Below are 21,442 nucleotides of genomic sequence, written 5' to 3' on the forward strand. Positions count from 1 at the left end.
TGTTGCATGGCATGTTTTGTTCTTTTCTGGACTCAGCAGCTGAACAGCATAGTCTTTTTGTCTTTTTCTTTTGGAAGGAGTCTTTACCTGGGTCTTCTTGCTGGTGTACGTGAAGGGTGACTGGGCTTTTCAAGCCACTATTTGGCAAACAAAGTGCTTATACTCTTCTGAACACTTAGAATCTAATTAGGTTCTTATATGGAAGAAAACAGCTTCATGATTATAATTTCCCAAGTGTGGCCTTTGTGTACATAGTGGTAAAGACAGCTTTTTTTTCCCCTCTGCTTTCAGAACTTCTGTTCAATCCAGCAAATTGCCAGTTTTCGTATTGTGCCACATTTTTTATTGTTGTTGTCCACGTATCTTTAATCGGACCAATAAAACAATTGGATGGATCAGATTTTTTTTTTTTTTTTGGTCTTGCCCCTTGCCAAAGTTCATGCAGATCAAAGCACAGAGGAGGCAAATCCAGTGTGGGGTGATGGCTTCATTTGTACACTGGACTGTGAGATATGCAGGTGGCCTTGGGAAGAGAACCAAGCCAAGGCCTTTAAGATCTAATCTTGCACGATAAAGTGGGGTAATGTGTTGTTCCTCAAACTGATTGATTATATGACTGTTCTGCAGGAAAAAAGAGTCCAAGTCTCTCCACCGTTAACAAGAGGACCAAGTGCCTTTATACCAGAGAATGAGGTAAGTTTGCTGTTAGCTGGGCTGGGTGTGAAGTGACTCTTAACATGGAAATACTGAAGGACAGTTTTACCATCCTGCCTGCCCAGGAGCACCTGAATGAGTCCCTTCAAGAGCAACAGCGATTGTTTAAGTGGAGCAAGCTCCAGAGGATAAGAGCCAAGCTGCCCTTTCATACGTGTACTGTCAGTGGAGTTGCTCTCAGTTGCCCATGCTCCCCATGCCAGCCCTGAGTGCTGCTCTGCTCTTTTCACAGGGGATGATCCGTTCTTACTGCTAATGTCAGGCCTAAGGGGAGACCCATCCCGTACTGCGGCAGTGCATTATATAGCTCTCAGGGCAGTACCTGACCTTCAGTTTAAGTGAACTTACAAATATGACTAACTTCTGAGACTGTAACTGTGGCTCTTAAGAGAATTTATGGTTGAAAGGAACAGTTTGATTTCAGCCTCAAGACTTCTGCGCATGATTTAATGTTCAGCTTAAGCCTTGATTTGCACCTTGCCACAGTAAATAGAAGCTTTCCTGTGCTGTAGTTCCCTCGCCCTGAAATTAATCTTCACAGAGTATTATTTATTGATTGACAAATTGTTTGGGATGGCAGACTGTAAAACTAGGGCCTTTTTTCTGTTTTGCTTTTAAATACTTAGTAAAGGCAGATAATTCACATGCTGTAAGAGCCAAAAGGAAATTTTTGAAAGACAGGATATCTGCTGTTCCCTTAGTCTCTGTCTGTTTATACACAGCAAAGATTTGAATCTAAAAACAGAGTAAGTGTAAACCCTGGCAGCAAGAAATATAATGAAGTAAAAAAAGAACAGATGTCAAAATGAGCCTTGCAGACTGGAGAAAGAGGAAGCGGAATGAGTTCCAGCCAGCCAAACTTGTGAGAAGGACTTCCTTTATGTATAGAACACACACTTGAGATGCTGAACTTCATAATGATGTGGTTTTTCTTGTTAAGAGCAAAATTGCATGAAAAGGAGAAATGTGATTGTAATTAAAATAATAGCATATAACATTTTGAGTGGGTTCTTAGTGAATTTGTTTTACAACTGATACGCTTGGTAGTAGGTACTAGCGAAGGGTGCAGGAGGAAAGCACTGAGCAGTCTCCAGAAAGTAGCAGTCGCAGCAGTAACTCAGGGGTGGAACCTTCACCTGTAGGAAGGAAAGAATTATTCAGTATCGTAAACCAATTTTAAATCCTGTTTGTTAAGCAAACAGCTACTTTTCTCCCCCGTTCCCTGGCATTAAGTAATACAGTAGGTAGGGAAGATGTAGTTAGAGCCTGGTTGTACATTCAGTGTCTCACAAATCTTGACTAGAACACTGGTCTCATCAAAGTTGGTTTTATTTTCGTGATGAATACGGTCAGAGTAGCAATCAGGGATAAGTACATGTGCAGTATGAAGAGAATAGCAATATACATGGGGATAAATCTCAGAAGCAGTAATGCTGTATATTGCTGTGCCTTGTATAGCAACAGTACAATCCTACAGGAGTGTATTTCAGTTTTGTCAGCAGAATTTCTTCTCCTTAACTTGTGCTAAGATAGATGGAAAACTCCTGCCAAGCTGGAGAATAGCACACCAGCAACACAGTAGGACTGAAAGGTAGAATGTCCCCAAGGAACTACTGAATGAGACAAAGATCTCTTACACACCAGGAAAATAAACTTGCTGAAGAAATCAGGGGACTCCTTAAATGGAGTGAGGGGTATAAAATACTAAGTGGGATAGACTGATTTCTAACACATGAATAAACCACTGATGGTAGAAACATTCCTGAGGAAAGCCAGAGTGGCATCATTTCTGGTGCAAAACAAAGAAAGCTGTAATAGTGAAGAGTGACACACGTAATGATTATGGGTTTGCCCAGCTGCTTCTCCCCTTTGTCTATGGGCCTGTAAATTAAAATCGGGAGTACAGTGGTGAGAAAAGAAAGGTAGTATGTTGTTCGTGTTTCTTTGCTTATAAGCTTTTATATGGAGTTTAGTGGAAAAAGGTTTGGCACACAGTATGCTCATCAGCCCATCACCAAGAAGGAAAACATGCTTTAAATACAGTCGCTTAGCAAGAGTTGTGTCTTCTTGGTTTTAGGCACTTTTTCTATCTCTGTGTGCAGTAAACCTGCGAAAATGGTTTCCCGTTTCATAGTGCTTGCAGCAGTAAGCTGGCTAATCTAACACTGCTATTTCAGGATAAAGACTGGGTACTCTAGCCTTTTACTTGTAACTTCAATGGTGAGCATGTTTAAAATGGCAGTTCTTGGTGATAAACACTGAGTAATAGTACTTACACTGTGTCAGGGCTTGCTGCTTACTTGTACAGCTTCATTTCATCTTGTGCCCAAGGTTTGGATCGGCTGGAATAATTAAAGAACAGCTTTTGTTTAAAGAAAGCATTAAATTCCTACTCTACATAATACTTGAATGTTACAGACAAATTAGCATTTGATCTCCTCTTCAATTATACAAATACAGAAGTGGTAGATTGCCAGACTGTTTCTATAATTCAGTTACGTAACCCCACTCCTCTCCATTAGTTTCAGAATTGGTTTTAGGGCTGAATGCTTGCGTGGTGTGTATCTATACAGGTTGACATTCATAAAGACTTTACTTTCTGCTTAGTTTTTGCTCACTTCCCAATCTCCATACAGACTTTACATTAAGCATCTGAGAGTTGAGCCATTTTGGAAAGCTCTGCAGAAAATGTTCTGGGTTTTTGTAGAAAGATACTAAAACAACAGGCGTATGGTGTTGTTCAGTTCTCAGTATACAAGTAGCATCTGTGTGCATATTCACATATAAACAGGCACATGTATACATCTGGATCTACAGAATTGCCTGGCAGTTTCTTGCACAAGCAAACCTTTCATACTACAGTATATTTCTCTCCAGAGCTAAAGTTGGATAAAATATCTTAAGTTTCTCCATCTCATTTTGAAGGTGATGCAAGCAAACGGTTTGGATGAACGTACTAATCTTCTTGTGGAAGAGTACTCTACATCTGGTCGCCTGGACAACATCACACAGGTCATGAGTATCCATACTCAGTACCTGGAGTCTTTCCTCCGCAGCCAGTTCTACATGTTGCGCATGGATGGGCCCCTTCCTTTGCCATATAGGCACTACATTGCTATCATGGTATGTACTAATGGGCTATCCATTTTCTCCCTTGACCTTGACTTTCTTATTAAGAAAAGAAAAGGAAGCCTTTAGAAAGAAGAGGCTAATATGGTCTAGAGATCCTCTGCAACCTCAGTTTGAGTCTGTGTTGCAAGGTAATCATGCTTATTGGAGAAGACTCCCTACTGTGTAGAAATGCTTTGCAATATAAAACGTGCCCCTTTGCAATCAAATTGTATTTTTGTTTTGCGTTAATATCCTGTTTCAACCTGCAACAAAATCACATTACTTGCTAATGTGCTGACCTTTTCCCTCTGTGTTCAATTATCTTAGGCCGCTGCCAGACATCAGTGTTCCTACCTAATAAATATGCACGTTGATGAGTTTTTGAAGACTGGTGGGATTGCAGAATGGTTGAACGGTTTAGAATACATTCCCCAAAGGCTGAAAAATCTGAATGAAATAAACAAACTCCTGGCACACCGGCCCTGGCTGATCACGAAAGAGCACATTCAGGTACCTGTTAAACTGTGCCTTGTAATAGCAGTAAATGTCCAATAATAAGAACTGCTAAGAACTGAGCTATGTCTGGTTAGACTTTTTTTTACCTGGTGTTAAAAAAATCAGGGAATTACTAGAGCATCGAATAAGCCAATAAATTCTGCTGTGTTGCAAAGGCAACAAGGTTTATTTTTTAGGAATAGCAATGACTAAAATAACCCCGAGAGAATAGAGGTAATATATTAGGTCTCTCTTTTTTAATCTAGTGAGTGTTTATGTGCAAGAGGAGTATGGTGTTTATTGAAAGAAAAGAATTGATCCCTTTTTAAAACTCATGTGTAGCATCTTATACAAAAGCTGGGGGCCAAAAGGAATTTTTATATTTACACTTTTTTTATTCTCATTTCAGAAACTTGTCAAGACTGGGGAAAATAATTGGTCTCTTCCTGAACTGGTGCATGCTGTTGTCCTGTTGGCACATTATCATGCCTTGGCAAGTTTTGTATTTGGTAGTGGCATTAATCCAGAGAGAGATCCGGATACATCTAATGGAGTCAGACTTATAGCAGTCAACAACTTCTGTGTCTGTGATCTTGCCAATGACAACAACATAGAAAATGCATCTCTCACAAGTAGCAACTTTGGGGTTAGTGTTGCAAGAAGATTCTTTTTGCTTGCCTCTGTTTTGCATTAGAAAGCTTTCTTCCATTCTTTCTTGTTTAAATTTCAGGGTAGTTTGAAAGTTTTTGTCTGTTTTCTGGAATGCTTGGGTCTGGTAACTCTTACATTAGCTTTAGCAGTTGCTGTGTAATCCTTTTCAAAACCACTTTGAAACAGAGGATGATAGTTAAAGTAATGTGATTTTAATAGCTAATCTCACAACCCATTGAGCAAGACTGAAACTATGCTTCCAGTTGAAAACTTAAAGTGCCAGTGTCTGCAGATGGTGTATCACTGATGAGAACACAGTGTTATCCATGGACCACGTGGAATGAAAAAAGAAGTGGGAAAAAAAGCAGAGGTCACGTTATTCATTTTGACTTTGGGGTCTGTGATCACAAAACAGGTCAGGTTTGCAACACTTCTGTGTGGCTGAGAGGAAATGTCTGAAATAAATAGCATGGTTCTTCATGTGGGTGTTCTGGTCTTGAGTGAACCAACACAGGACTTCGATTACTAGTTAATGAACATAAATGTGATTTTTTTTTCCTAAAATTGCCTTTGAAGAAAAGTCCTTGAATTAATATCAGTTGGTGAATTAGCCTCATCTCCTTTGGTGGAAGATAAGGATTGTGAGCAGAGTCAGTAGGTGCATTTTCACAGACTAGCAGTCAGCTTACAACGTGAGCGTGGGATCCGTCAGTTCCATTAGTGCATCCAAAGTGAAGTTTCTGGGCTGTAAGACATGCCAGCTTAAATCACCAGGATGTAGTGGGCAGGGGGCTGCCGCTGGCCGTGGGCAGCTTGTTTAGCAAGGGGTGGTACACTGAAAGACATTCATAGTTAGGGGCAGAAAATTGGAATCAAGAAGAAAAGGTGGAAAGAAAGACCAAGCAGTTCACCTTGTGGAAAACCAGAATGGTAAATGCAGATCACCAAGCCCCAAACTTTGATGTATTTCTGTTAAGGAGACCTGTTTTCTGCACAAAAACAAGAAAAAAAGGTCCACGTAATAGTTGTTTTGAGCACATATAGTGAATAGAAATGAAAAAAAAAAAAAAGGAAAATACTATTTTCCTGTCTCAGCTCGTGTTCCTGTACTGCGCTGTATCTCTTCAGTAAGGTATTTTGTATTACCAGTAGACTGAGTAAAAGTACCATAAAGGTTGTTTTCTTGTGCATGTAGGGCATATGGGTGTCTTTGCCTGAGCAATCTTTATGGAGGAAAATGCATTTTAAGCAACTGTGTTTTCCATGTTCAAACACTGCCTCTTCTGCTGTTAATCCCGCTGCAGTACTGTGCTGTGATAGATGAGAGCATCACTTACCTCTTCCCTTCTCCTGATTTTCTGAAAGCTGTTTGTCTTCGCTCTATGTGACGCAAGGAATTCTGGCTTGAGCTTTCATATTTGCTGCCCTCTTTTTTTTGGGAACATTTATTGTTGAGCATGAAACGTGAAGATGACGCATGCTGTCTGTCTTCTGATCTCACAGAATGTCACGGTGTTTTTGCAGATTGCAGATTCCTTAAGTGAGCTGGAGGCCTTAATGGAGAGGATGAAGAGGCTACAAGAAGATAAAGAGGATGAAGAAGCCTCTCAGGAAGAAATGGACACTCGCTTTGAGAAGGAGAAGAAGGAGAGTCTGCTAGTCATTAGTGGAGGTATTTATGCTTTTTCAGTTCAAGTTGGGTCTTTTTGTGCTTTTCAAGAACTAAACAAAGAGTACAGTTCAGTACCTACAGCTCTTTTTGTTCATTTCTTCATGCTGTATCTTGGCTTAGTAAGAATGTGGTAAGGATCACCTGGGTCATCTCTTAGCGTTTCCTTATTGGCAAACACCAATATCCAATTTACTTCTTGAAATCTAATTTTTATGTGTTTAATAAAAAAAAACAACTTCCAGGCTTCTGTAAGAATTTGAGTATAAACTCATCTTTCTTTGTGTGTTCTATGTCTTCAGATTTATTCGTTCATGCCTCCTGTCCAACTTGCTGTTTCTAGTGATGATGCTTCTGTGCTTTTCTATTACCAGTGCATTGTCAGAGTTTGCTTAGCACTCAATTTATTCTTAAGTGTTGTTCAAAATTCTGAGCTAAAAGCTTGTTTTCCAGTATTCTTCATATGCTGTGGGGGCTTTCATCTCTAACAAACAATGCAATGAAGTGTTTTGTACAGACAGCAAGGTTTTTTTTTTTTCTCAAGGAAGCATTTTAAGAAACAAGATTGAGACAGTGAGAATCTCCAGCCATGTCCTTGCACTAGAGGCTGCCTGAATATCGCAGCTTTAATCTTTTTAAGAAATGACTCATAAAATGCCACAAACTGTATGGACACTGTTTGTGAGTTTAATGATATCAGTCGCTTCAGAGAGAATCCAGTAAGAAAGGCAAAAATATGTACCGGTGTTTAATTCTTCTTGCTCGGAATACAAGCCAGGACAAGCACACTTGAGGTATTTCAGTTTTTGTGCACCAAGCCCAAAGGGAGGAAGAATACTGTGAGTTGGCAGAGATCATTTTGTGGCTTTCTAAGAATACCCAAAATCTCTGAAGAAGATATCCAGCAACATCACTGTTGGATTTTTAGAAATGGACATTGGCCATTCTTGCTTAGACAGTCTCAACAGTGTAGATAAACTGAGACCCACTGGAGTTTCAGAGGTTCAATCCGTGACATTCTGTGATTCTGTCTGTGATTTTCAAATCGGGACCTCTGTAAGTCTCTGCCCCTCAAGCTTTTAAGCACGAGGTGTTGTTTGGGCTAGGAGGGCTTTTTTTGTTGGGGTTGCTGACAGTCTTGTTGACTTTCCTTTGCTGGGTTTGAGTTGAGGAGCCTGCACGCACCGTGCATTTTACCCTTCCAGGAAATTCAGCCATTGCTGGGGAGAGGGGTGTATGTGTGCAGGTTTTTTATTCTTTGCTGAGGATTCGCTTTAGCAGATGCTGCGCAATCTTCTTCCTACGCAGTTATGTTTTGATTGTTTAATGAGGCAGAGAGGAGATAAAGCACTTCTGCAATTCTTAGGCTAACCGACTTTCAGTGGACATATGGCAGCTGTTTCTGTCGATGCACGTGGAAGCAAGCCAGGATTTTAACATCAGGGTCAAATGCAGTCAGCTATGCAGTAGTCAACTTCTGCAAAGGTAGTTACACAACCAAGCCACCTGTTTATTTGGGAGGGAAAGATTGATTCCTGATAGAGAACCTACACTTGCTTAGTGACACATTTTGGAGCTCTTTGAAGATGCTTGGTTACTGGAGCTTCTGGCAGAATTTCAGCCTGCGCTGTAGAGCTCTTTGCTTTCATGTACTCTTTCGTTGATATTTACAAGTGCAGTACTGCATTGCTTTTGTGTTGCTTATATTCTGGGTTGTTACAGTGCAGAGCTGGTGTAATTCTGGACACCATACCTGCTCAGCGTAACAATCCTGTTGTCAACAGGATTATTTTTCTGTTTCTTATTCTAGCATAATAACTTTACTAAGATTCATCTTGTCTGAGATACCTAGCCTCTCTCAGAAGTGAACTGAAAGAGGAGGACCTCTCCAGAAGTTAAGTCCATCTCTTCCCATCTTGGAGAATTAACTTTGGTGTCTGGTGTAGAACGTGTAGGTGACTCCAGGAGAAGGATGGATTCCATACAAGCAGATGGGAATTGATTTTTTTCCTTCCTTCTTACCGCTCTTTTCCTTTGCACAGTTTTTTAATTGCTCTCTAGTTCTGCAGTAGGGTGGTAATTTGAAGTCAGAGCTAACTCCTGTGCTTGCCTAAAGCAAGGTATTCTGCTTTTTTTTTCACAGCATTTGATGATGAAATAGTTTCTACAGACGTCTCCCGCTATGTTGAAGATCCTGGGTTTGGGTACAAAGACTTTGCACGGCGAGGAGAAGACCATCTGCCAACATTCAGAGCTCAGGTAGCCTCTCTTTAAAGTACACAAAGAATATATGCAGGTGTCATTGCAGGACAAGGAACAAGAAGGATTGGGACACATTTGTTGCATGTGCTTTTTCTTGCTATGGTCCATTAAATAACTTGGAATCTTCTATAAATTTACCAGTGATGAGTCTTTTACTGTCTGTAAATCTCAAACAAGGTATTTTGTTTTCTGTCATATTCCAAGTATTACCAGAATTAATACTTGAAAACTGTAAAGCATATTACTAAATCTGGAATAAAAGTGAAAGGAAAAAAAAAAAAATTCTGTCCCTCCAAATGTGAAAAAGACCCTACTGGAGGAATACTTTATTCCTGCACTTATATCAAGAGCTTTCTGACTTGGGTTATCAATAAATAGATGTATCTGTGTGTGAGAGCGATTTGGTGAGTCCTTCCTGGAGACACACTGTAACACTGGACTTGAATGTCTGAAAAGAAAAAGAGTTCTTAAATATGATTTCCACAACATTGAAGTTTTTGACTCTTTGTGAATATATATATATATATATATATATATTGTGCTGTTGAAAGAACTGTCCTTTTGTCTGTACCTTGTGTTACATGTGGTATCTTCGTCCTTGACCAGGCTCATAAGCCTCTGCGTAATATATAATACAGAAGAGACCTTATGGATGGTTCTGTTTCAGGTTATAGAGTAGATTCATCAGCAGTCTAGTCAGTCTAGTGATAAATTGTAAGGAATGGAAGAAATCTTAAACCGAAACAGAGAACTTCGAGTAAAGCACAGTAGGTGCAGGACAACTCAATGGTCAGAAGATGTATCCAAGACTGAAAAATGAAGAATCTGTGATCACTTTCAGGAAATGTATTTAGTAATATAGCAGCCATTGCTGATCTGGATAATTTACTCTGCGGTCTTTATATGAGCCTGAAGTAGGTAGATATTGCCAAAAAGAATAAGGCAGAGTCAGAGCCTGTAAATCAAACATACTGCTTAAGTACTTTAGGAGCAGCAGGCTCCCATGGAAAAAAGCTCAACCAGAGTTGAAATTGGAACTAAAATGTCTCTGCTCTTAAATAAACAGGACAGCTTCTGGCCTATATTCAAAGGAGTCACCTTAGTAATTTAACTTTATTAGTATGTCCTACTCGAAAGCAGTTCAATGTATATACCCACAGCCATCCAAATACTCTGCTATTAATGCTGCTTAAATTGAAGTAGCATCACAAAACTCTGTAATAAATCCGATCCTTACTCTCTTGAAACAAGACTATCATTTGTCTCCGTGCATTTAAATACAGTGATAGAAGCAGGTACTTCACACACGCAGCAGAATGTCTTTAAACTTCTTTGTTTTTCCTTTTGCATGATTGGTATAAATCAGTTGTTGTCAGTAGCAGTGCTTTACCCCATCCTGGGGTTTCTGGTTTTTGGAAGCGTTTATGATGTCCCTTGGGTGTACTTGACACTTCTGCAGGACCAGGTAGATAAGGCATAGCTCTCAAATGTTATGGTTGTTTGGACCGGCAACTGGAGGGCAAGTGGGACCTGGGGCATTTCAGGTGTCACTGAATTCCAGTTTTAAGCAGCTGAATGTTATCCTTCATGATACTTCCCCTAGTCCTAACCAGGGGTTCAGTCCAGTAGATGAGCTCTTTAGAGTACATGAGCACATGAGTAGAGCCCTTGCCCAGCAGTACTTCTGGAAAGCAGCCAGGCACAGAGGAGGATGAGGAGATGATGCCCTCAGTTGTAGAGAGTCTGTGATGGAGTAATTGAACACTTGCCAAGGACGTGGGTGAACTAACATGTTCTGTATAACCCCAACATGGAGAGTGGTTGCACGCTACTCTGATGCACACGGAGTCATTCTCCTCTGCTGTTGATGCCATGCCATCACCATGCAAAGATTTCCTATCCCTGATGCAAACAGGCATACTTTTACTCTTGCAATCCAGCTGCTTGGCTAAGACCTGGCTTTTATTACTTTGTTCAAGGACTTTTTGGCACTTTACCCAGAGATTGTACATCCTGGATGGAAGTGCGTACACCACTTCTGCTTGGAGTTAAGCACCAAAGCCTCCAAGAGGAATAAATTTTTAAGCTTTACAAGTCTATCGTGCTCAGAATGACACTGGTCAAAGCAGTAGAGCAGTGAGTGGAAAATTACCTCTGCACTTCAGAACAAGCTTGGGGTTTTTTCTCATGTAGGATGGTGATAGCCAACCAAAGGAGGGCTGTTGTGATGTGATACTCATTAACAAGGAGACCTGGTGGAATGGAGTAGGTGATATCAATGAAGGATTCAAAATGCAATTCTTTGGAGAACAGCGTTACTTGCAGACAACAAAATGCATTGAGCTATAGAGAGAATCAAGCAGGGACTTTACTTCCCTTGTGTATTTATTTATTTCCTTTTTCTTCTGCAGGACTATACTTGGGAAAATCATGGCTTTTCCCTTGTAAACAGGCTTTATTCTGATATTGGGCATCTCCTTGACGAAAAGTTCCGGATGGTGTATAACCTCACGTATAACACTATGGCAACACACGAAGATGTTGATACAACTACGTTAAGAAGAGCTTTATTTAACTATGTCCACTGTATGTATGGAATCAGGTACGGGAGAAAACCCCTGGCTAAGGAGTACATTCAAAACTGTGTCAATACCAAATGAAAAATGATCTGTGTGAAAAGCATCATCTTAGACTCTGAGTGTAGAGGTGGAGGTAGTACCTCAGTCTAGAAGTTAAAAGTGGTTTCGCTGCTGTGTCACTAAAGGTTTTACTTCCAGCGAATTATGATTCTGAGTCACATAAACGATCATGAGTTGGGTTGGAAGTTGTTACGGCAGTGTCAGCTCTGAAACCAGCCTGTATTCTCTGGTCAGAAAAGACAGCATCCCAATAGTAAGCCTTTCCTCTGTTAGGAGAATTGATTCTAGCATATATAACAAGTGCTTGAATTCCTAAGCATAAGAACTTAATGCTGCAGAAGTCTGTGCTTTTTAAGAATTTATGTCCAACAGAGTGCCTGCCTTTGTTGTGTAGGTATGATGACTATGATTATGGAGAAGTTAATCAGCTACTTGAACGCAGCCTGAAGGTTTACATAAAGACAGTGACCTGCTACCCGGAGAGAACTACCAAGCGCATGTACGATAGTTACTGGCGTCAGTTCAAGCACTCGGAGAAGGTACGTATTGCATAGCCAGACTGGCTGCACAGAGACACACATGTTGTTTGTAAATGAAACTGTGTGGCTCCCTATGGCAGGGGGGTTGGAACTAGATGGTCTTAAAGGTCCCTTCCAACTCAAACCATTTTGTCATTCTGTGACTCCCAAAAATGGCTATATTTCCCAAACTAACCGTTCTTAACAAGAGAAAAACAAATGAGGTTAATTCATTGAATGTTAAATATCGGTCTTACAAAAATACTTGCTAGTGTACTGGAAGTATTGATTCTTTTTTTTTTTTTTTTTACTTTGAGTGATTTCTGCATAAAATTGAACTGACATCTGTAATAGAAAAGTGGATAAACTTGGGAATGCAGATGCAGTCAACCGTGCCAATGCTTTGGATTTGTGGATCAAAAAAGAGCTTATTCCATATAAATATAATCTTCACGGTGCTTTCCATCAATAAAAATGTCAACATGTCTTCAGATATCTAAGTTAAATGCTTCCTGACAGGTTCAGTACTTGCGTGCCTGCTACTCTATCCGGTGTATAAATTGTTCCTTATTCTGTGCTCCTATATAGTGGTCATAAGGGGTAGTAAACCAAAGAAAGTATGATTCGTGAAGAACTATTCCGTTAGGGTATAGCAGTGGTTTTGTTGGGACTTTTCAGATGGAAGATCCTTTAAAGCAGGCAAGACTAGTTCCTAGGACGTTGTCCCAAAAGGAACTGGAGTCTTGCAGCAAGCACAGGGAGAAAGGACCTCATTTCTTGATGTGATACTTTACTAAAGGTTCCAGATGCTAGCATACATAAATGATACTGCATGCAGGGGTGAGCTAAAGGTCTGATTTAATTTCTAACAGGTTCACGTCAATCTACTTCTAATGGAAGCTCGTATGCAAGCAGAACTTCTGTACGCCCTTCGTGCCATAACTCGTCACTTAACCTGAAGCATTCACTGGGAGGGAGTAAAGGAATTTTTACTGAGTATGTAAAGACCTTTTGAAATAGATACACACCAGAAGCTGTTTGTGATGTAGCATCAGGTTATTCAATTCTCTAGTGTCAAAGTTTAGCCGTGTTTCTTGACGGCTGTAATGTGCAATGACGTGTTTTATTTTCTTGATGCTTAACATTACTAATGATAACAAAAGTAACACTGAGGAGCACTACTCTGCATTGTTTCCGGTTGGATTTCTGCGCGGTGGTCAGAATCCTAAAACTATTTTTATTAAATTCAATTCTAGCGCTTTGTTCTTTAAGCACGGGAGTGAAGTGCTTAGAGACTTCTTTTCCAAGCAATCATTTTTCAGATTAGTGGAGCCCAGCAGAAGATCGGTTCTGCCTGTTCTGAGAGCGTACCACCAGGTCATAACTCTGACAGAGATGCACGTGCTGTGTTGCATTGAATTGCCCACTGGATTCTTCTGTGTCTCCTGGAGACTGCCTGCCAGTCACTGTCTTACTACAGCAATTGAAGGTGATGTGAAATGTGGATGCAAACCTTGACCACGCTTTAATGTGAAATTAATCATGACAAATTCTACAGCATGCTACGGAAGTGCAAAAGTCATCTGCTTTATCGTGCCTCTTCCCAAGAGGAGAGCCCTCGCAATTTGCCATTTCAGCTACACTTACCGTGTTTGAATCATGCGTAATCTTGTTTTACTGACAGCCACCCTCAGTTGTCTTTACAATGTCCATGCTCATCACATGTTGCAGTTTGTTGAGTTGGCACCTATAAAGCTGATACACGGGCTGACCAAAAATAGGGTTGTGGGGTTTTTGCACTCTCTTCTTTCTCGATGTTTTAAGTAAGGAAAGTAAAGGAAGGCTAGCATATGTGTTCTGTCATATTGGATGTATAGAAATTTATTTCCCATAACTTCATAGCATGAAATTTTAATATTCAAAGCTTAAAATGTTTCTATGCATTAGTGTGGGTGAACAAAAGAAAAGTGCAATATTAAAAAAAGCAAGCTTTTTTCCCTATCATGTCACTGCTAAAGTGTCCTTCTTCTATAGCCATAAAGAAATTTTAAAACCAAATTTCTTTATTGTCTAAGGCCTAGCAGTTTTGTTTTAGCTTTTGTGGCTTAAGACAACCTGATACTGAGATGCCAAAGCATCCCCAAAACAAAGCATTCTTAGACAACTGGTAATATTGGGGAAGGGAAGAAATAAGCTGCCAAAAATGTCACACTTTTGTGCTGTTTTCTGTTGCTTTTGACTAATTTTAAGAGCACAAAATGCTGATATTTATAGCTTTATTTTGTATTGCATTTAATGAACCAGTGAAGTGCCTAAAGAGATGCTTAAGCTTACCCAGTAGGATGTAAGTTGTCACTGCATAAACTTTTGTCTCTTGGTTTGGACTTCCCATAGTACTTTGAGGAGAGTGACCTTTCTTTCTGTTGCCTACACGCAGAACTAACTGGATAGGTTTACTTTTAATATTCCATGGTATTTTAGGAGATAATACGGGATTTTTATCTGTTGATGATTACCGAGTAGTTTTTGAAAAAGGATGATATTACCAGTCCAGTCGTACTTCTCATTGAGAAAATCATGGACCAGTATGCTTCTGAAGTTAGTTTTTTGCCCTTCTCCCAGTGCTTTGCCGTGACTTCGCATGTCGGTTTTTCTCTCTGTCCGTGTGCTCCAGGTGGGAAGGCTGGATGATTGTACACTTTGCTGCACTTTCAGGCTGCAGGCGCTGCGTGTGAAAAGCTTTTGAGGAAGAAATCAGTAATTCTTTTTTTTTTTTTTTTAAATGTAATGTTGGCTGTTTAGAAAACTATCTGACAGACAGCATCAGAGTCTCTTCTAGAGAGAGCACTGGAGAAAACATCAGATGTATTTATTTTTTATAGCTGACTGCAAAGATTTCTCAGAAGTGTTAGGACATGAGGATGTATGAACTTGAGATTAACTTTCTAAGTTGTTCTCATTCTTATTCCTACCTATTGTAACTGTAGTGGCCGCACCTAATGGCTTTTGTGCATAAAGCAGGTCTTCTGAGAGGACTTTTCATGCAATACTTTTGCTTTTTTTCAAGTGATGAGAACTGTACAGTACTACTTTAAATTCCTTTGCTTTGAAAAGTCAAGTATTTCTCAAGAAGCACAGTTGAGCTCCGGAAAGGAGGTGAAACTACGTTTGGGTAAGGAATATGACCACTGAGTTTCCCTTCAGAAATGCGAAGACTCATAGAGTAGGTTGGGTTTTGTGTTTGGAAACATGAGTGCCTTTACTTCTTTCCTTTTGAAATACGCTTGCCAACTCGAATGCCTTCTGAGCAAAGTACATGAGCAGATTTGAAATATAGAAACCATAAATGGATCGTTCCATAAAATTTGTAGTAAATCAGTAATCTTTTTTTTTTTTTTTTAAGTGCCATATCAAGTCACATATGGCCTGCAAGACATTCCACCATAGGAAATGTCAGGTAGTTTGCTACTCCTTTTTTTTTTTAATATTAAAAGCAAACTTGAAACTTCTGAAAATGTTTTCCATGTGGCGTTTTTTTTTTCCAGAGTATTGCATTTACGGCGTAACAGTTTATAGCCTAGTTTTTTATACTCAAATTTATGGTTTTTAATAGACATTTGTTCGGAATAGATCTTTAAAATCATACAGTTCTACCATATGCTTCATGCATGCTTTAGGCTCACACTGTGCCAAATTTTCATATGCAAGTGTTCTTGGATTTTTTGCATTTTTAAAGCACTCACGAATGTGAATCTTCACGCTTTGATCATTAGTGTTATTCTGAAGAGTACAGTAATTGTTGGAAGTGTAGATACTCTCCATCTGTGTTCCTTTATTGGAATTGATATTTACCAGCATTAATGTTAGTCCGCAAAATCCCAGCTGTGACCAACATGAAGTGTACAGTCTCCTGTCTGTGAAGAGAAAGCTCGTTAGGTACAAATTAACTAGCTAGCGTAGGGAATGTAAGTAGGGAATAGAGCCTTTGAGCAGGGACAGCTTCTTATAATTGCAGAATCACTGTAAAATGTGTGTTCTGATGATGGAGTCCATTATCACTGAAATTGTTCCTTTTTTTTCTTGGTAATGAAGAGAAGTGGAAAAGATGCTAATTGGAGAAAACGTTTGCATTTCCCAGAATACTCTGCCCGCAGCTGAACATCAGAAGAGTGTCATCATGCTGGAACAGAAACCATTTTAAACTAAGGTAGAATTTGGGAGATAGCTGTTACAACTAGTGTTGAGGTACCCTATGAACATTCTGGTAAGCGGCAGATGGATTTATTTTTAGCAGTTCAGAAGTCCTAAAGCCTGCATTAAAATGAAGAGGATGTACTTTCTGCTTTAAGAACTAGTGGATTGCCACATCAGCTCTTCCCGTGTATTAAAAAAGTCCTTAAAGCACAGGAAAATCCATGATTATAAACAACTATAAATGTAGGCCTCGGTACAAATTTAGAACAGATTAGAGCAGAACACGGAAGAACACATTTTGCTTCTCTTTTACTTGAGTGCAGAAGGTCAAAGCACCAAATTCTTCAGTAGTATTTTTGTTCCTAGCAATGCTGAGAGATGCTTTCATGGGATTGGGGAAGAGGAGCTAGTTGCCAGAATTTCAGTGGGAATTTAAGCAACTAGGCACTCAGCAAAATTCTGCAAGGTGCCCGCTTGCATTTTTGAATCAGATTTTTAAAGATACTTAATCACCTAAGTTCTATAGAATAAAATCAGTTTCCATAGAGATTAAGGCAATAATATGAAGCAGATCCATGTGATTTGCAGCAGTTGTTAACAAAATGGGTTTTGGGGGAGGCTTAAAATAGAGAAATCTTTCCAAAAGAAGTTAAACTGTAAGCTGCTGCTCTTGCAAAACAGGTTTTTGTTTCTCATGCATGTGTGTTTTCCATGGACATCAACATGCATTTCAGGCTCATATTCCAGAGTTTGGACTCCCTTCTCGAAGAGCTGGATTATTTCACCTCTGCTTGCAGAAAAGATCAACTGCCATTAGCAAATGGATAGCTTGTGCTAGGACTTCAGAGTTTTGGCCAGTTGAATATATTCCAAATCTTCTCAAATTCAACTGATTTTCTTTCAGATGCTTTCCTTAGGTGTTCAGATCCTTCTCCCATAAATAGGGATAATGTTGCACAAAATGGAGGTGGGCTTGGATTCATAGTAAAGGAACTTTCCCAGAACTGATCGGAATATAAAACTGTTAGAATTGGTTTGCCATTAACTGTCATTCCAAGAGCTGGACAAAAATGTCAGTTTTCCCCATCTGAGCTTTAGATTTATTCTCCCTAATGTTGCCAGCATAGTATGGTGGTCTAAAGAGAAGCACCCAGCAGTCTTTTCACCTTTGGAAATCTTAAATGAAGCTTTTCATCTGCAGTTGAAAATTAATTTGACTTTCATACCTGCTGCATGGATCTCAGCGGTGGGAGATGGAAGTAGCACTGTAACACAAGGAAACTTGAGGTGTATCTTGAACAATGTTAATCTGTCTCTTCGAGCAAGTTTTCTTGCCATGCCATCATGCACCTGCTCCCTCGGCACACATTAGGTCTCTCTTGCAGACATTTAATCCTTCTGCTGCTCACTAGGGGCAAAACCTGTCATTTTTCAACCTGCTGCCACCACCCCGCCTTACATGCTTCCTATCATCCCAACTCACAGCCCCCAGCAATCTTGCAGAGGCAGCCTTACAGCCATAACCCTGTAAAACAGTGTAAAACAACATACAGTTCTGACATTACCATTCATTGCTGAGTTCAGAGGACCTTTCTCCTGTTCAGAAACACTTAATTCCAGGATCAGGTTATTTCTGGGCAGGAAATCTAAATCTGATGTAAAGTACAACACTTAGTACTTGCTTAAAACATTTAAGTAGCTTTTGCTAGTATTGCGTCATGTTCCATCTGTGGAATTAGAGGAATAATCCAGTGGATCCACTGACAAAATGCTTTCTTTGGCAAAACGTACCCGTTTGAGCCTTTGAGCCGGGCAGGCTTCTTACGGGGAGTTGTCATGGGAATTTCGAGTTGCTCGTGTGCAGAGCAGATGGGAGTAGGGCAGGCACCAACAGGGCCCAACTGAGCCGCTCTTTGTGTTCCCCGTAGTTGGACAGACGCAAATGGCCTTCAGAACAAATGGGTTCGGGTTTTTCATTTATTCAAGGAATAACTCCAGTTGCAAACTTGAGTAGTTACTTGAGATGTAGACATGTCTGGGTATTGATCAGAGCTCATGGAAGATAGGAATCCAAATTCTGCCCTTGTTCTTGACAGTAGGTAGAGCCAGTGTTAAAGTTGCCAGTGAATATACTAAATGTGGGCAGAAGCTCATGCTGTAGGAGTCAGAAACAGAAGACAACAGGCTTTCTTGAGGGGATGAACCTGGTTTAGAAGGATGTTGACACTTTGGTCAGTTGGAGAAGCTTCACCGATGTGTCTAAAAGGTTCTTCAGTACGTCCATGTGTAGAGGAGGCAGTAGGAAATACCTTCTTCTGAGATTTCCTCAAAGATGAAACCCCAAGCTGCTCTGGAAAGCTTTTCTCTTTTCTTACTCCGTGAATGGAGAGGGGAATGGAACCTTTCCCATGTGGCTGCGTAAAGTATGCTCCTCATTCACCACTCCATGCTCATGCCATGCCACTGGATGCAAACCAACCTTCCTTTTTGCTTCCCTCCCCATCCATTGCCAGGTGAGCGGGGCTGCAGAGGGCTGGAGACCCCAGAGAAGTTGTGGATGCCCCATCCCAGGAGGCATTGAAGGCCCCACTGGATGGGATTCTGGGCAGCCTGATCTGGTGGTTGGCAATCCTGCCCATGGCAGAGGGATTGGAACTGGGTAGGCTTTAAGGTCCCCTCCGACCTAAGCCATTCTATGATTCTGTTTTTCTATGAGATGCTCCAGCATCCAGGGCAAAAAGATGTTCCCGCAGGGAAACTAAAACGATTAGGCTGCATCCCTTGGACTCTGTGAGGAGGCGCAGGCACCAATATTTCATGACGATTGACCGGAACTGGATATAAACGGTAGCTTAAAAAATAGGAATTTTGTAAACTTGAAATCTCTCAGTTTTACCCCTTCTCCTTTTGCTGGAGAGTTATATAATGAATGTATATGCTTTATCTTTCTATCTGACATAACTGAAAATCAGACTGCCAACTTCTTGTTTTGTATTAGCCTCTTTTTTTTTTTAAAGAAAAAGAAAGTTTGTGAGCAATATATGTAGCATGCTGTGAACGTCTGTTTTGATCTTTATAGTTACTCTTTAATTCATCAGTATTAACACCAGTTCTATTTTGTGTTTCCCTTGGTACTTTGTATGCAGTGTAATCAGAAGCTGTGATGGGCTCTGCAGTCCTGTGCTTTGTTACTGTAACTCCTTGATTTCTATGAAGCACCTGACTGTGGGCCACTGGGCGGGCAGTGCGGCCGTACACCACTGCCACTTTTCAATCTCTTGTACTATGTATAGTTTTAAGTAGAATAAGCTTTTTAACAGAATATTGATGCGGTTTATGATTCACACCGGCTGCGAGCGTCTGGTGAGTGAGAGTCTTTGTATTTATAGTTGTTGGGGGGTTTTGTTTTGTTGTTTGTTTTTTTTTTAAATTCATAAGGTAGCAAACTTGATAAACATAGCCACTTTAAACTGCTCTTGCTAAACAGACCCTGCTGTAGGTGGAATACCACTGTCGATGCGGGAGGAGCTCTGGCAGTGCTGAGATGGCAATGCCTGGCCACGCCGGGCCATTGCTGCGCAGGCCACGGCTACAAGGCTCGGCCCTCCTCAGCTCAGCAGGCCACTTGATCCCCTCTGCAGTTCGCTGATGGTGCACACAGAGCAACCCGAGTGCTGTGGGAGCCTTGTTGGTGAGGAGGGACAGACAGACAGGCAGACTGATGGCCCAGCGCCTGGCCAGCCTGCCAGGCCGAGGCGGGGAGCATAGCTCCCAGGCCTCTCTGCAGTACCCAGGTGGGCCTCTGGTTTGGCAGCCACAAAGGCTGGCTCGCTAAGGGCAGGAATTGCTCCCCATTTAGGTGGTTCTCCAGAGACGGCCTTGGGCCTGAGCCTCCTGTCAGGAGCGCAGTGCAGGGCCATCCCGGCAGGAAGGCAGCTCCCTGCCAATTGCAGCTCTCCCCTCTGGAGAGGGAGCACCTTGTTCCACAGCTGCTGCCAGCTCTGTCCTATCTGGGGACAAAGGAAGAAAGACAAAGCTCTGATCCTGCTGCTCCGTCCCACCACGTCCCCTGCGGCTCTGCCGGGTGATGGGTGACACAGGGACATGTCCCCTGCACTGTCCCTCGGGCCACCGCCTGCCCTCAGCTCTGGGCAGAGCTTGCAGGGTCTGTGCTGTCGCGGAGGTTTGCCTGCAAGGCATGGCAGCTGCTAGGATTGAACTGTGGGTGTCCACAGCAGCTTTTACCTTTTTTTTTTTTTCTGTTCTTGCTGATTGGTATTTTTTTTTCTTTTTTTTTCTTTTCTTTTTTTTTTTTTTTTTTTCAGAAGACAGACTGACCTAGTGGGATGGGTTTTTTTTCGTGTGTGATTTTTTTTTTTTAGTTTTTAAGTTACCCGACTTGAATTTATCTGAACAGATGCAGAAGGAACTTTTTTTTGTGAGTTAAGAGACAAAAATGCATTTTTAAACAAAGGAATCATGTATTAACATTTTAACAGCAATTCATAAATCTGCACTTTTTATGAGGTTTTGAAAAATCTATTTATAGGTACGGAACAATGGGGTTTGTTTAAAACTGTATTGCATTTATACTTGCTGAAATTACTTTCATTGTTATCAGTAGGAATTTCATTGGTTAAATAAAACTGATAAAACCTGCCTCTTCTTCAATGCATTATTTACAAAGTGCTCAGGACTGTGTCAGCGCAGCAGAACACAATATGTTTTGGGAAGAGCTCTGGTCCTAGAAGTGTCATTCCCTTCCATGTACTTGTCCTGGTCTTTAGTCCAGATCTCCACTGCAAACACAGGTCCCAAAAAATATATTGCTCTTGCTGACGGTCATGTTGTTTCAATATGCAGCTGTCAGTGATTATGGTTGGGGCAGTGGACATCATGATCCCATGGACATCACGATCTGATGGACACTGTGTCATGCCCAAGAAGGATGCTGGGTTTCTTTTCCTGCAAGAAGCCCAGGGTCTGTGTTGCAGGGCAGTTTGTTAAATGGGATGGGTTTGGGCCTTCTTGTACTTCTCAATCTCTGTTCTTTTAACACTGATTGCCAAAGAAGCCATAATTTCAAACACAACACTTTGGCTTTGCTTAGGCACAAACTGGAACACAGGAAGTTCCTTCTGGCCCTCAGGAAGCACTTCTGTGCTGTGCAGGTGATGGAGCGCTGCCAC

At 40.9% G+C, this 21,442-nt stretch overlaps 1 protein-coding gene across 1 annotated transcript in view; it reads left to right on the forward strand.

Moving 5' to 3' along the window:
- Positions 1–20,912, forward strand: part of SESN3 (sestrin 3) — a 44,161-nt gene extending 23,249 nt beyond the window's left edge. Inside the window, exons 2-10 of the mRNA XM_021381558.1 lie at positions 628–693; positions 3,640–3,837; positions 4,153–4,335; positions 4,730–4,966; positions 6,496–6,643; positions 8,784–8,899; positions 11,314–11,504; positions 11,936–12,080; positions 12,932–20,912. Coding sequence (XP_021237233.1) covers positions 628–693; positions 3,640–3,837; positions 4,153–4,335; positions 4,730–4,966; positions 6,496–6,643; positions 8,784–8,899; positions 11,314–11,504; positions 11,936–12,080; positions 12,932–13,018 — 1,371 coding nt within the window. The 3' untranslated portion in view covers positions 13,019–20,912. The remainder of the gene's footprint in view (positions 1–627; positions 694–3,639; positions 3,838–4,152; positions 4,336–4,729; positions 4,967–6,495; positions 6,644–8,783; positions 8,900–11,313; positions 11,505–11,935; positions 12,081–12,931) is intronic.

The sequence above is a fragment of the Numida meleagris genome, chromosome 1, assembly GCF_002078875.1.
Source record: "Numida meleagris isolate 19003 breed g44 Domestic line chromosome 1, NumMel1.0, whole genome shotgun sequence".
NCBI lineage: Eukaryota > Metazoa > Chordata > Aves > Galliformes > Numididae > Numida > Numida meleagris.